We start from the raw sequence: 16,627 nt of genomic DNA, 5'->3' as shown, positions 1-16,627 counted from the left end.
GTTTTTTTTGTTTTTTTGTTTTTTTTGGCCTCCCAGTCATTTTGTGGTACAGAACACACACAATTATGAGACATTTCAACATCGTATAAGAAAAGAACAGATTTGACACTACATTTAAGTTGAAACACACACTTTGGATTAGTCCAAAAATTCACCTTAAAAAATAAGTTGCAATATCTTCATGTGTAGTAAGAAGCCAGAAACTCAAGCTCTGCTCCTCTCATTAACAGCCAAATTGAATTCAGTATACAGAATACAAGTGGAAACTGTAGTCATATTCAATTTAGGGTGACATTTCCTTATCCTTTTTTTCTGTTTTTAATATTTTCTATGTCCTATTGCACATTGTTTAGAACTATTTGCTGCAGGCCTAATTCTTAAAAGTTTAGGCCAAAGCTGAGGTATTAGCCGATGTACATAAAAACACACAAATTACAACTCTAGGGATAACAGCACAGTTGACACTGAAAGAGGATCAACTCTACCTTGCATTCTGGACAACCATGACTTGACTGCATTGATTCCAGAAGCCAGAGTGAAGACACAACAGGAAAGAGAGAAAGACAGGAAAAAAAAGTTAGGAATAGAAATAGACAGGAAACACGAGACTAGCAATTGCGGGGGCAGAAGATAATGTTAGAAGTACCATGAACAGCACTAACATGTCTTATAAGTCCTAATTACATGGTCACATGTCTAATAAGTCCTAATTACATGGTCACTCAGTAATTATTGATAATTTACTGACCGGCGAGGAGTTAAGCATGTTAGTTACCTCAGAGCTGAACCCCACCTTATGAGGGATCTATGAACTATATGAGGGTCAGAGCAGTAGGTGTGTATTTGTTTTCCCTTTCACTATAGTTTTTTTTTTTTAATCATTAGCAGCTAAGTATTATAGAGCAGGCTGAAATATTCATGTTTCTCGTCTCTGTGTCTTACTTATCAGCTTGGCGGCTTTCCAACTAAATCACGCCGTGCATGAGTATAAGCACTCTTATATAGCATAAAAGATTACTCAGGCTGCAGTGAGCGAAGATGGAAAAACAAACCACAGTACTTTTTCATTAACATACAGACAAATCCCATAAGTTCATAATATTTTAAAGAACACAAAAGTTCTCATGACCCAAATTAAGATAAATGTTATTGTTTCTTTATTTTTATCATAATCTCCTTAAAAGATGTGGCCAAATTGTATAATCAAATATATAAACTTTTTTCATTGTAAGATTTATATCTTTAATTACATCTGTAAAATCTTATATGACATAAACATAAAATGTAGCATAAACTTACTAATTAATTAAAATAAACATAAAAGATTCTCTTTCCTGAGTTATATGGCCATTTTTTAAAAATTCTACCTAGAATAATCAAGGATTTAAAAAATTTTTAAGAAAAAAATTAGATAAATAACACCAACATTTCTAATGTCCTAGAAGGAATTGTTTGGGTAGGAATATGGAATTAATACCTATACTCTGTTTGTGATATATGTCTCTGCATTGTCAGATTTTTTTTTCCCACTGAAAAACTAAAAATTGTGAACGTGCCCTCTTGATAGTGACAAGAAAACTGAATATCAAAGAATTTGTTATGTGCCTACGGTGCTTTAGTGAGGACATAGCAGATGCACAGCAGCATGTGACTCTAATATGGCTCCTTTTCACACAAAGCTTGTGCTCAGAAAACACATCTACATCATTTGGATGCTTTTAAATTTGTTGTGGCATCACAGCACATAATGTAGTTTTAGGAATGTTTGATATGTACTTGAAAGCATTTGTTGTTGATGGGTAGCATGTTCTATAAACACTACTTAGGTTCTCAACCAACTCAAAATACTATACTATGAAAGATCTTATTAAGGAAATGAAGGAATCATTTGTGAATTTTATATGAATTAGCATTTAAAGATTCATACTTAAATATTTGCAAAAGGGTTAACTGGTAGGATTTCTTTTAAAATGACATGGCCGTAGAATGTATATGAGTAAATGTGAAATCTAATTAGCTAGTAAGAAAAGCTTTTGAAGATAAAAAATGGTCAGTCACTAGACTAGTATCTCTGCTGCTGTACTATATTTAAAAAGTTCCAAGCAAAAATCAATACACAAATGTCACCTCTAAACTAAACAAAAATGAAACCAGTGTTCCTGATAGCTGGGGAAGGTTTCTACACACCTCCATTTGTTGACTGCTCTCGGTTTCATCACTTTAACTTGGCTAATATAAATAGATTAGGCACAATGATTTATAGAGGTCAAATCTCTGTTTTGAAACCATTCTCAAGTACTCACCAGCATGTCAGAACACTGATATTAGCGTTAATTATGTGGTTAACCATTATGCATCTCTAAAGAACACTTATTTTTTTACTCATTGTTTTTTACTTTGTGCTTGGGAATGAAGAACTCAGGCATGTTAAACACTTACTCTGCCATGGAGTTAGGCCCAAGCCCCCAAGCACTTACTTTATATCAACAATGTATTTATCCCACTAAAGATTCAATGAAACATCTTTTATTTATATAAAAAAAAGCAGTACTTCGAATGCTATTATTTGTTACTATTTTTAAAGCACTGATTTGAAAATGTGTATATTAACATGAGTTCACAGAAAGTCACTTAGTGAACATCAAACATATCAGATAATAATACATATACTGCGTAAAAATAAATAGTGAACAAAAGTTGAATTTTCAAGTGAATGTAGGGCTGGAAGTTCTTGAAATCTGCCACCATTTCTTAAGTGATCTTCTAGTTAAACTGACCAATTGCTGCAAAAGTGGTTCTCACAACCAAAATGCTGCTTGCTGTCAAGGAGACTGCCTTTACTATGACAACTCCTCTCTGAGAACCATTAATAACTAAATTTAAAAGTTTAATTTAACCTTATCTACAAATTGGAAGTGAATATGATGGCAAATGTAGGCAAAGAAAGAGCATCCAGGTTAGGCTTGGAAACTATTGAATAGAAGATACTATCACGATTGCTTAGCCCACGGGCTGCAATACTTAGAAGACAATGTCTCTGTACTTACCCTCGCCCTGGAAGTAGGTACACCTTAACAAAAGGGTCAGAGTAGCCATTGTTATCTCTGGGGACGAGATTTCTTGCTTGAAGAATATGTATTATCAGATTTCCAAGATCATAGTTGATTTGAAGCTTTAGGGTGTAGAAAACAATTCAATGAAAAGAAGGCACAGGAGACAGTATCATTTGATACTTTCCTAGGTCTTTCAACACTTTTAAGAAATTACCTACTTCATCTAAATTTGAAACTAAACAGTTAATGCCCAATTTAACTGGAGGCTCCCAGGTATGTCTAGATTTCAGTGAACATACTGTTCATGTTTCCTGGACTTCACAGTAAAGACTCTGGACCGTGTTTAAGTTGGCCTAGGAGAAAAATCATACACTAAATATTTATTACAATTTTGTATTTAAATTTTTCACAGGAAAAGAATAATACCTCACTGTTATTCATTATTATAATTGCTAAGATTTTGAAAATAAAATAAATAATTTGAAAATGTATTAAAATGGCATTTACATTTCATCAAACAATGAGTGGTGAGAAAAAAGGTTATATGGAGAGTGTACAATCAGTATCAAGTTGTAAGAATTTCTATTTTCTCCAAGATTAAGCTTATAGCATCTCTTTCTGTAAGTGACTGGACTCAAAGTGGCTTACTCTTTGCCTTTAGAAGATGAAGAAGAAAGGAGAAAAATATCTCTGAGATACTTATCATTTGCTTGCATTGTCATCAAAGAATAAGATTTAAAATTCAAAGTAGATATTTGAGAAACTGTTATAATTCAAAATGATTCAGCTTAATATTTTTCTATTTTGTAATTGAAGCCTTCTTTTGACATCCATTAGATTAGATATTAACTAACTTTAAGATTTTCCAAGAAATAGAAATGAAAAGAACTATATTTCACAGAGAGCACTTATGTATAAAAATACTAATTTTTAAAAATAATGCACACAAAAACAGATACATAATATTTACACTGAATTGGGTAATCAAAAATGAGTCAAATCTTTGCTTAAAGCTTCAGATTTAAAATATGTCCTCATTTTGAACAAATTTGATCTGGGTAGGTTTTTCAATAAAAAGAAATCTTTAATTTCATGATTCAACAGGGCAAAGCCTACATATTTCTGAGGGCCATGAAAAATGTGTAAATTACAAAGCTAATGTGGTCTAAGGGAAAAAAAACCCAAGGATTTTGGCACTGTGTGCCTTGTTAGGATATGGAAAACACAAAAGTAAATAATCCACAGCTAGCTTTCTCTGGAGTTCAATTTCAAGTGACACTGCACCTGGGCTGTTTTCCACAGATGTGGAAACGCCTCATGCTACCTCAGTAGCTTTTCAAACGTTCCTCGTTTGTTCTTAGGAGGTTAGTGGTCAGTCCAGCAGAAACATGAGAGACCTGGGCCCTGCTCACACACAGCAACTCCAGACCCTTCGCCTTTATGATTTCTAATGTAGGTGTATCATTAGAAGAAGGCTTTGACACACAACAAGGGGAAATAATTGAAACACCAGCTTTAAGGATATTTGAACTCAAAAAAAAAAAAAAAAAAAAAAAAAAAAAAAAAGAATATTTGAACTCAGTAGTTCTCAACCTGTGAGTTGTGACCTCTTTGGCAAACTTCTGTCTCCAAAAGTCTTTATGTTGTGATTCGTAACAGGAGCAAAGTTACAGTTATGAAGTAGCAATGAAAACAATTTTATGCTTGGTGAGCCTCACAACACGAGGAACTAAATTAGAGTGTCACAGCATTACGAAGGTTGAAAACTACTGCTAACTGCTAAGAGGCACTGTGTGTCAGGGTATGTTTCATCTTCAGAATTATGTGTTACAGCTGAAGGGTCAGACAAAGGGGAAATGAACAAGAGAACATCAAACCAAACAGAAACAGTAAACATTAGGCTAAAGGCAAGAAGTTAAAACCATAGTAGTGGAAGATTTTAAGAATCAAAAGTTCTATCCTCCATGTTCCTATGTCTCCCTTGCTTTCTTTTTAGCTCCTATCTATCTTCTTACCTACAGATGAAAGATAAAGGATGATTGAACCTACTCCTTAACCCAAGGCCTTAATTATTACTCATAATAAAGGTTATGTCTAAGTCATTGGTATAGAATTTAGTATATTGATACAAAACATGAGCATATCAAATACTTGTCAGATTCTAACACAAGAAGACATATCCCAAGTCTAACAGGTAGATATGGCACTATCAATATATGAGATAAAATAGTTAAATAAATCTGAAAAACTTTGACCCCAAATTCACCCTGCCTACAAGATGTGCAGGTATAAAGATAGAGCAGATAGGGCAGAGACTGTGGGCATGTCGAACCAATGCCTGACCCAACCTTGGACTCACCCCATGGAAGAGAGCCAACCCCTAACATTTTTAATGATATTCTGCTATGCTTGCAGACAAGAGCCTAGCAGAGTTGTCCTCTGAGATGCTCCACCCAGCAGCAATTTGAAACAGATGCTGAGATTCACATCTAAACATGGGGCAATGCATAAGAGGCCTTGTGGAAAAGTGGGGGGAAGGAGAAAGGGACCTAGAGGTGACAGGAGCTCCATAAGAAGACCAACAGAGCCTACTAACCATGGTCCAGGGAAGCTTGTGGAGACTGAAGCATCAACCAAGGACCGTGCATGAACTGGACCTAGGCCCCCTACACAGATGTAGCAGATGGGCATCTCAGGCTTCATGTTGGTCCCCTAGTAATGGGAGTGGGGGCAGGACTGTCTCTGACATGGACTCTGTTGCTTGCTTTTTTGATCACTTCCACCTGATACACCTGCCTTGCCAGGCCACAGGAGAGGATGTACTCATTCCTGATGTGACTTCATGGGCTGGTTTGGGGGTGGAGGTGTCCCCTTTTCTGAGGAATAGGTGAGAGGTAGTGGGAGAAGAGGGAAGGAGGGGAGGATCTATGATCAGGATGTAAAATGAATACATATATAAACTAGGAGGGAGGGAGGGAGGGAGGGAGGGAGGGAGGGAGGGAGAGAGAGAGAGAGAGAGAGAGAGAGAGAGAGAGAGAGAGAGAGAGAGAGAGGAGAGAGAGAGAGAGAACAGAAAGAAGAAAGACGAAGAAAAAGAAAGAAAGAAAGACTTCTGCTTCTTAACATCAGCAAGCAGCAGAGGACCAGCAAGATCAGGACTGCACAGCAGGTCATGCTCAATGCCCTCAGTTCCTTCCAGGCGACGCTCCCTGGGACACCCCTTTGCATTTTCTCTGCTTCACGTTAGCTTTTGCCTGTGTGTGCAGAGTCACTTGACTGGTTTTCCGGGTTTTCTACCCTTGCCCTTGTAATATTTTCTGTAGACTATTGACACACAGCTTTGTATTACATGTTTTTTCATCAGTCTTCCCCTTACTATATAACATGTAACACTGCTGTACTATATGAAGAATAATTCACCTTTGTTTGCATCCAAAGTCCTTTCTGGAAGTGTCAGCCACTAAGAGCAGATTCCATCCTTGCTTGAGTGTGAGCACAATGGCTTTCTGCGTGCTACCGCTGCCAGTGGCACCCTCTGCCCTTCCCTCGGCTTACTGAAACATTAGTTCCTATCTCTGCTGCCCGGTAAAGTCTTTTGTGAGAATTTACTTTACACTACAGTGGAGACCCATTTGTTTTTCCTTTTTTGAACCTTGCTGTCCTCTGATAACTAATTTGTAATTCTTATTTCTCATCTACCTTGAATTACTTTTTGATATTACCTAAATCCAAATTAAAAAATATTTTACTGTGATTCAAAATAAGACATAAACTGTGATAACACAATATACCACAACTATACATGAACTAAAGCAGCAATGTTCTATACTTTTAATTCTATTTTCCAGTCAGAATTCTTGCTTCTGATCTTTAAAATTACATTTTTTATAATTTACAGTATGAAACAAACTTCCCTATGATAGTTGCTTATTAATTAATTAATTGATTTAACAAAAGACATCACTGGATTCATGAAACTTGAAGATTGACTACCAGGCCTTTGGAAGGGGAAGTTGTGTATGAAATACATTCAAAATACACAGTTGCCAATGACAGTAGGCAAGGATGGAGGATTTTGCAGTCTGGAATTTCAAAGCTATGACTAATTTCCATGCATACACACACATACACACATGCTATGCTACAATGTTGTATTTCTTACATTGCCTTGTATATGTTATAGAAAATGAAAGAGTCTAACAGACTGTTAGAAATTCCAATAGACAAATGCCAAAAAAAAAAAAAAAAAAAAAAAGATAGAATGATGACATTAGAAGCTTTTCATACCTGAATTTCTCCTGTAATTGGATGAGAGGCAGCCTTTGTTGCATCAGTAGTCTGAAATATTAAAGACCACATACTACATTAATAAAATTATTCATAAATATTCTAATTTTAATTGTCTTTTGAAGTTAACTTCTGTTGGTTGTAGCTCACTGCAAAATACATTTTATCCATTTGGTTGCTTCAGAATATAGCATCTTCTTTTTTTTTTTTTTTTTTTTTTTTTTTTTTTTTTTTTGTTTTTTTGTTTTTTTTTTTTTTTTTTTTTTTTGTTTTTTTTGTTTTATCTTTTTTTTTTTTTTTTTTTTTTTTTTTTTTTTTTTTTTTTATTAATTTATTCTTGTTACATCTCAATGTTTATCCCATCCCTTGTATCCTCCCATTCCTCCCCCCCCCCCCATTTCCCATTATTCCCCTCCCCTATGACTGTTCCTGAGGGGGATTACGTCCCCCTATATTTCTCATAGGGTATCAAGTCTCTTCTTGGCTACTTGCTGTCCTTCCTCTGAGTGCACCAGGTCTCCCCCTCCAGGGGACATGGTCAAATGTGAGGCACCAGAGTATGTGAGAAAGTCGTATCACACTCTCCACTCAACTGTGGAGATATTCTGACCATTGGCTAGATCTGGGAAGGGTTTAAAGTTTACCTCCTGTATTGTCCTTGGCTGGTGCCTTCTATAATTCGCATATTGTTTAATTTTAGGATACATATACTTATTTTTCATTTTGAAAAACCTGTTGTGAAGCCATGATTTTATGTCAGCATTGACTACTTTCTATTACTTAAACAAAAATGATTGTTGTTATTTTATGGCATTTTGTTTAAATATGTAGATGGATTTTTGTTGTTTGTTTGTTTGTTTTCTTTTCAAGATAGGGTTTCTCTTGTAGCCTTGGCTGTCCTAGACTTGCTTTGTAGATCATGTTGGCCTCGAATTCACAGAGATCTGCCTGCCTCTGCCTGGCGAGTGCTGGGATGAAAGCTGTGCACCACTATACATGATGTATTTAGAGGTTTTAAAACTCTCCATATTAAGGAGATGATATTCACAGAAGACTGCCTAGGAGCTCAGAAAATGGGACGGAAATCATATTTTGTGCTCCTTGTCTTCTAGCTCCCTGGCATAGTGAGGCACCCATGTGAAATGTTTACTCAGAACACATCACCTCTAAATAAATCTAACTTTTCAGATAAGTTTTGATGTCCCTCATAACCATTTGGGCAAATAGAGCTTTCAAAGCAGTTAAAAAAGAGCTCTAGCAGGCTGACATGATGGTATATGGCCTTAATCTCAGCACACAGGAGGCAGAGGTGAATGGATCACTGTAAATTCAAGGCCAGCCTGTGTATATATGAGTTCCTGGCCATCTAATGTAACACAATGAAACTCTTTTCAAAATAAGTTAATAAATAATGAAATTAAAGAGAGTGATCTTGTAAGCTAATTCATGCTCCTGAATAGATGCTTGCTTAAGCATTTGTTACATTTCCATTATATTTTTATACACATGTAGAGATATCTCTGGATCCAAGTCTATGATAAAGTATTAGGTAATAAGGCATCAATGCAGAGTGGCAGCCATCCTACACATCAAAGCCTGTCTACTTATAGATATGCAAAGCTGGCTTTAGAAATTGAGTGGAAAATTGAAATATTCATTATAGTATCTTCATATACTCACTTACTTATCTTTTAAATATAATTTTATCACAGAATTAAGATACTTTAAAAAAAACTCTTTTTAAAATCTTGTTTTAAAAGACTACCAAAGAATAAAATCAACTCAACTACTGGGGGACGGGGTCAAGGGGGTTAGAGGTATTCAAATTAATATCACCTATAACATAAACTATTTATTAACATCAAAACTCTTCACTTGTTTACACATAATCATATAAATATAGGAGGAACACTCATAGGGGCCTGAGGAAAGACTCTTGTCTGTGACCCCAAGTAAATAGACAGTAACAGCTAGAATTGACAAATGGAATTAAATTGGACTTACAAGCTTCTGCACAGCTAAGAAAACAAACACATATGGACACACCCCTTAGAACAAAGAAAATCAGCAAAACATATCTGACAAACAATTTATTTCCCCAATATATAAGAAACTTTGAAAACTCAATAACCACAAATGGAATAAGTGTAAAAAAGGATCATAGTTCTAAATAAATATCTATTTTAAAAGAATATATACCAATTGATCAGGTCTATAAAAAAAATTCCTACCTCCCCACCCTCGCCCCACCCCACCCCATCATCAAAGAATCACAAATCACACTAACAATGGAGATCAAACCTACAAACACCCCCAAGTAATGGCTATTATTAAAAAGACTATCATGAAAAGTGCTGGAAAAACCAAGCTGTTAAAGGAGTCCCTGAGCACTGTTGGTGGGACTGCAAATCAGCATGACCATACTAAAAACAGTGTGCTAGGTCCTAAGAGATTTAACAGGAGCCAGAGAAGCATTGCTGGACACATGTCTGAAGGAAATGGAATCTGTATTTTGAAAAAGCCTTTCCATGTCCACATATATTTGAGAAATATAAACGACAGCAAAGTATGGTAACATCAGTTTGTCAATAGATGAGTTGATCAAGGATAAAGAAAGTGTGTCATATAGCCTATGGCATACTAATGAGCTATAATAATAAAATAAAATAGAATCCTGTTGTTTGTAACACGTGTGAGTTACAAAATTAATCCAAGCATTGAAAGACAAATACTATATTATTTACTCACATGTGGAATCTAAACTCATGTTTTTCACAGAAACACAGACCAGAGTGGCAGTTTATCAGAGGGAAGGTAAGGAAAGAGACAGGGGAGGTGGATGAGATTGAGACCTAGTGTTCCATTGAAAAGTTGGGTGAACATAATGACCAAAATGTAATACTTATATAAAATATTTAGAAGAATGGATGTTGAATATGCTCAGAAAAATAGTAGGCATTATAGGTGATTAGTATGCTAATTAACCTGAGAAACTCATCCCAGTATACACTAGAATCAAAAGATGCAAAAGTGTCAGTAAGATGGCCCACTGGGTTAAAGGGCAGGCAGCCAAGCCTGACAAGAGTGGGACTTCATGGTGCAAAAGAAGACTCTGACACATGCACTATGACATACACAGGACTGCTCCACCCACACAAAGTAAACAAATAAATCAATGAAAATGTTTATTGAAAAACTAATGAAACAAATGCCAAAACACCTTACAAACAAATGCGGATATTTTAATAAAAGTATTGAATAAAAATGTTATATAAGTGTATTCTAAATATCTAAATTAAAAAAGACATCTAAATATATACTTATATTAGTCATAATTTAAGTAATTTAGATTTAGTATATTATCTTATTATTTAAGTATAATTTATATATTATTAGCATATTTTATAACACATATGAGTATATTTTAAGCAGTTTAATATTTAATTTAGTGAGCTTTATACCTATACAAATAAATAATTAAAACTCTAATTCTTAAGGATGTAAGGTACGTTTGTCTTTACTGTTGCCTGGCATTAGGATACAAATGCTTCAGAGTTACCATTTATTATATAGGAGACAGAGAACAAATAATAACTCAAAATATTATGAACTATTTACAAATATATTATTGAGCCAAATGTACCTGCTAAAAATAAGATAAAAAAGGAAAAAAGATAAATACCTGGTGCTCTCTTTAAGGTAAGCCTTCACATTTTCACTTAAAAAGATACATATGCACATGTGTGCACACACATGCATTCACTACTACATATATGTTAATAATGGCCAGATTTGATTACAGATTCATGTCACTGCCAAGAGTTAAATAGTCTCTGTACTAGAATTTTCCAATAGACTATATTTGTGAGTCACAAAATTAATTAACATTTTCTAATAATCACACTAAATATAAATAGCAAATATCATCACTTTATATTGTTAGTAAAATAAAAATTGTGCTAAGATATTTGAGTCTTAGCCAGGCATGGTGGTACATGCCTTTAATCCCAGCACTCAGCGAGCCAGAGGTAGAAAAATTGCTATGAGTTCGAGTCCATCCTGGTCTACAAAGTGAGTCCAGGACAGCCAAAGCTACACAGAGAAACTCCGTATCAAAGAAGAACTTTTTTTCCACGCAAACTCAATGGAATTAGGCCTGCATTTCATATATAGAGATGCTGGCCAGACTGCCAAAATGTGATTAGCAGTTTCCTTTTGGAAAATGAATCACTAGAAATATATATATATTATATATAGAAAAATTATATATAAAATATATATAATAATATATATTTCAGCCAGATATCATAAAGCTACATAGGCCCAAATTATTGGAGAAGGAAAGACTGGCTACATGTGATAATAGCTGCCAATACCACGTTCCTAATGTTGCCCCATTTTTAGGGTTTTCATCTTTTAAGGTATGGTACCCAAAGCTAACATATTATTAAAGGAAAAATTGCAAATTTCTTCCCATAACAAGAACAGAGGTTCATAAGTGATCACTGACAATGTAGAAGACCTTCCTGACTGTTCTAAGAAAATCACTCAACTACAGTATGTGCTAAGGGGGAAAATAGTTAAGTAACACATGCAGCTAAAAAGAAGAATAAAATAAGAAGCTGGTAACTGTGGTTCACAGAAAGCACCTTTGGGAGGAAGAAGGGAGGAAATCAGGCAGGCAGGTAGGGTAGAAGGCTAGGAGGCAGGAAAGAAGAGAGCATGGAGGCAGGGAGAGGAGGAGAAGGATGCAAGGAAGGAGAGAAGACATGTAGTTTGTTGACTGCGCATCTCTTTTCAGGTTGTGTTCTCTTCTTGGAATGTTAGTGCCTTTCTTCCTTTCACCTAAATTGGTTTTTAACCACCTTCTTTCGTGGTCCCACTGTTCTGGGTGTCCTTGCTCTACTTCTCATATCCATTAAGTTTGGCTGATAATCTTTTCATCTGCAATTATATCTGCAATGTTAAAATGTTAAGGAGTCTCCCACAAGCTGAAGAAGTTATAAAATCTAGATCCCTGAGCTCCATCCACACATGTTTTGAACTAGTTAAGGCTGTGCAAAAAAATTCATGTTTAAGACATTCCTATATGGTGCTGTATAAGAGACGTTGGACCAGGAGCATAATGTAGAACCACTGCTCTCCTTGGAATGAGAGGGAGGAGAGTTTGCGTCTTTGCATTTGGGTAGAGCATGACTCCTGAAAGTCAGTGGTCATGGACAAGTGTCTGTGGAGCATAAGCCAGAGCTGAAGCCCTCATGAATGTAAAACTGATCACAAGGGTATCAGGGTACATGTAATAGCATCACGTCTACAGCCATGTCTAAGAAAGGAAGTCATGTCCTTTCCAGGTCCTTTTAGATTGTGTAGGAATGTGCCATAGCAGAGATGGCTCAGTGGACACGCAAGTAGCAGGAATGTCTCCTAAATAAAGTGACAAGTCAGAAACGTACATGTTATTGTCATCTGCTTTTACTAGGTTGAAGTACTACTGCATCATCCATTTTTCCACTTTCTAGAAACTGTAAAGAAATGGTTACTACAAGTAAAGAAACTCACATGAAAAAGCCAATGAGTTGGAATGGAAACAGAATCCAGAATGATGATCATCGGTCATTGTTGTCCTTTATTTCTTCTTGTCCTACATTATTTCTATTTCTTTGTATTTTTTTAAAGTGAAAAATCTAGCAGACTATATACATTTTGGTTTTAAAAGGTCATAAACCTAATGTATATAGGAGTAAACTCCTCACCACACATCAACTCTCGGAAGTCTCACATTGTTAAAAGTTGTCAATCTAAAAACAAATATCTTAAGAGATGTGATTCTCTATCTGGGTCAGTTAAGCAGTCAGAAGAGGAAAATATTTGTTTCAGTAGATCATTAGGACATGACCTGTCACAACAAACAGGAGTCCTAATGTTACTTCCCTTTCTGTCTACCTTCTGGACAGATTCAACAGCCCCGATTGACCACGTGTGGTGATGTGGAGTGCTCCTCACCTTGCTGCTGCCATGCTTCTTCTTGCTCACGGAGGGTGACCCTGGCTGCCCCGGGCTGGGAACAGAACTGGAGCCTGCCGAAGTAGGACCCGAGTGAGCGTGAGACCCTTTCTCCACGACTGATGACATGACCAGAGGTGACTGCTGGAGTGAGACTTTCTGCAGCTCTGCTGCCAACTGCTTGGGATCCACCCCTGGGGACTTTGCCTTATCCACTAGAACAAAACAAAAGGCTTTATGTCTTGGGTTCGTATGTTGGACATACTATGGCACTGGTTGGGCTTCTAGTTGATGATGATACAACATTACTTAAGGACAAAGTTAAACTTTCAAAATCAAGTGTACTCAATTGCAGTTTTATGTATCTATTTCTATGGAAATCCAGAAGGTCAATATAGGAGTATTATGATGAATTACAGGGCCAATTTGAAGTTCTATTAAGTTTTCAGAAAAATATTTTGAATATTTAATCAAATAAACTGTGGGGATGACAAAACACCCCCATTTTATCTCCAAGAACTCATTTGCAAGAACACATATTTCCTCTCTTCTACATCTTCCATATTTTGCTCTTTATAGAGAAAATTTCACAGATTATCTGTCTGTCTATCTATCTATCTATCTATCTATCTATCTATCTATCTATCTATCTATCTAGGACCTGGCTTGTATATTTCAGTATTCCTGATTTTCTAGTACCATTGTAATAACAACAGTAAAGGGTCAAGTTGTGCTGAAATAAAAAATAGTAACTAAAAGTTATGTAATTAAAAAGGAATGGCTCAAAAATTGCCTTCTCATGATAAATTAATATTTAATCAATGTAAACCCTGAACTCATATAGTACCCATTTAACATAGATTTCTTGCCTAGTCTAACAGTTAAATAAATGTTTCCCCAGAAAGCTAATAATGATATCATAATCATAAACATGTATATAAAGCTATAATTTTGTTTGTATCTATGTTAATACAGGCTACTTCTGAATGTATCTCTTCATTCATGGTTGAAACCAGGTTTGTGTCACCTACCAACTTTTGGTGGCTCGTGAAGTTCCAGGTGCTGAGGATTTTCGGAATCGGACAACATATTGAGGTCCCTAAAAATTAAGACAGGTTATTAAGAAAGACACCGAGGAAGCCTGAACCAAAAGGTGCCTTTTCCAATTGCCCTGATTTTATTCAGGAGGTCAATGAGAAGTGGTTCATGATATAAAGCAATTCCCAGGCATGCTCACCCTGCTCACCCAGTATGTATTAGCAATGGTATATATTAGCAATGTTGTTAAAAGTCAAAGCTGATAAAAATGATCATTTAAGGTGAAATCTTTATGAAATAAACACAAGACAATTCAAAATATTACACACATTTATAAACTCTACATGGGTTCTGGCCTTGATTTAAATGAAATGTTTTAATAAAAGCACAAAGGGGAGAGAACTGTGACATAATCAGAAAGCATCTAGCCTTAGCCTTTGATTCAGAACACAAGAATGCCATAAATCTTGTATTGACTTGATTTCCTACTTACTGAAAAATCTGGCTGACTGGCAAAGGTTCCACCTTAACAATTTTAAATTAAAAGAGACATGGATAGCCAAAAAATGGAAACAGAAAGATGGGGAAAAACTCACAGTCTTACACATATTTCTGCTTCCCCACTTTGCTGATTAATGATGCTCTGTACTTCTTCATATGTTTTAGAAGTTAAGGGAATCCCATTCCATTCCAAAACTTGCATCCCTAAAAAGAAAAATTTGGTTGTAAACTCAAACATGTGTATTATCATCAGCCTTAGTTCACAGGGCACAAAAGACTTCTTTCTTGCTTTAAAAAGCCAGAGCAGCACACCATTTCCGAGAACACTGCTTCAGTGTTCTCCAGAACACTGTTACAGAGTCAGATACAAACTTACCTGGATGCATGATATGTGTTTAAGACAACATGCAAGTTCTGCTTTTGCAGACCTATAAATTATTACCAAATACATGCATTCTGTTCACACTTTCACTAAGAGAACCATAAAAAATACACATACAAGTAATTGCAACCATTGGCTTGAGTGTGCTGACTTCTACATTCTTTCATGGAATGGAGTGATTAAAAGTCAGTAGGATTGCCTCATAAAGATCTGCTCTTGATTTTGCCTAGATAAAGAAGATTGTACTTGTGTCTTCTGTTTCACTGCAGATGTTTCTGAAGAGAATAACAAGAATGGTACAAGAAAGCCAGCTTTGCGGGTCTGTGACCTGTGCAATAGTACAAAGCTCTGTATTTTGAAAATCCACTTTTTCATTTTTCACAGAATCTAATAAATTATGTACCCTTCCTTCCTGGTCAAGGCATTTTATTTATACCACCTATATGAAAAGAAAAATTTGTACAAAAAGAATGTAATAATATTTAAGATTTAAAACATTTTTACATGCAGTTCTTTGGTTCATTTTGTGAGTTGTCAAAATTATTTAAGAGTACATATTTGACTTGGCTCACATGAAGCTGATATGTCCATGAAAATCATCTAATAGGGTGCCCAAATATTTGTAAATGTTATAAGATTTACCCTAGAGAATATGACAGCATAGTGAATGAAAACTAATTACTGAACTATTATATATTTAATAAACTTCACACTCAGTGTAATTCACTCTTGCTTACTTTAGTACCAGTTCAGTGGAAAATTGTAAATATTAGCATATTTACAATTGGCTGTGCTTTCAAGTTTTAATGGTATTATATCCATTGGGAGGTGTGTTACCAGTTGCAATTAAGTGAAGGAAATGCGTTTATACTATAGTGGAGTAACAGAAGAAGTCTATCAAAAGGCTCAGAGTAACACAAAAGCTTTTCTTTAACTTACTCCAAGAAAACTTTACCTTCAGATGGGTCTTAGGATTATTTCAACTGTCCCAGCTGTTGTACACAGAAAATAATATACATACGTAAGGCAAGGATACTAAGAATAACGCGGCACAGTGAAAGCACAACACAAAGGATTTTTAAAAGCCAGAAAGAAAACCTACATTCATTCTGAATGGAAAACTTCATTCGGGAATAATTTAAACATTAACTCTTCATGTTTCTACAGAATCATAATTCATGGAAACAGTCAAAGGTCTATTTTTTTTCTATTGTGTTTGCCTGTTCAGTTAAAAAAAAATCTCACAACAAAGGGGACACTGGTAAAACTTAATTGTCTAGTGAAATAAAAATGCATCTATATTGTCCTTGTCATATATTGTTTATCAGATTCTTGCCAAGATATATACTTTTAACTCGGGGAT

General features: G+C 35.5%; 1 protein-coding gene across 1 annotated transcript in view; it reads right to left on the bottom strand.

The window, feature by feature from the left end:
• Positions 1–16,627, bottom strand: part of Pclo (piccolo presynaptic cytomatrix protein) — a 328,544-nt gene that overhangs the window by 76,956 nt on the left and 234,961 nt on the right. The window contains exons 11-16 of the mRNA XM_051152077.1: positions 14,978–15,086; positions 14,375–14,442; positions 13,344–13,558; positions 7,341–7,391; positions 3,048–3,172; positions 486–512 (exon numbers count right to left, since the gene is read on the bottom strand). Coding sequence (XP_051008034.1) covers positions 486–512; positions 3,048–3,172; positions 7,341–7,391; positions 13,344–13,558; positions 14,375–14,442; positions 14,978–15,086 — 595 coding nt within the window. The remainder of the gene's footprint in view (positions 1–485; positions 513–3,047; positions 3,173–7,340; positions 7,392–13,343; positions 13,559–14,374; positions 14,443–14,977; positions 15,087–16,627) is intronic.

This window comes from Acomys russatus, chromosome 10, assembly GCF_903995435.1.
Source record: "Acomys russatus chromosome 10, mAcoRus1.1, whole genome shotgun sequence".
NCBI classification, from domain to species: Eukaryota; Metazoa; Chordata; class Mammalia; order Rodentia; family Muridae; genus Acomys; species Acomys russatus.
This window is presented reverse-complemented; position numbering and strand designations above follow the sequence as displayed.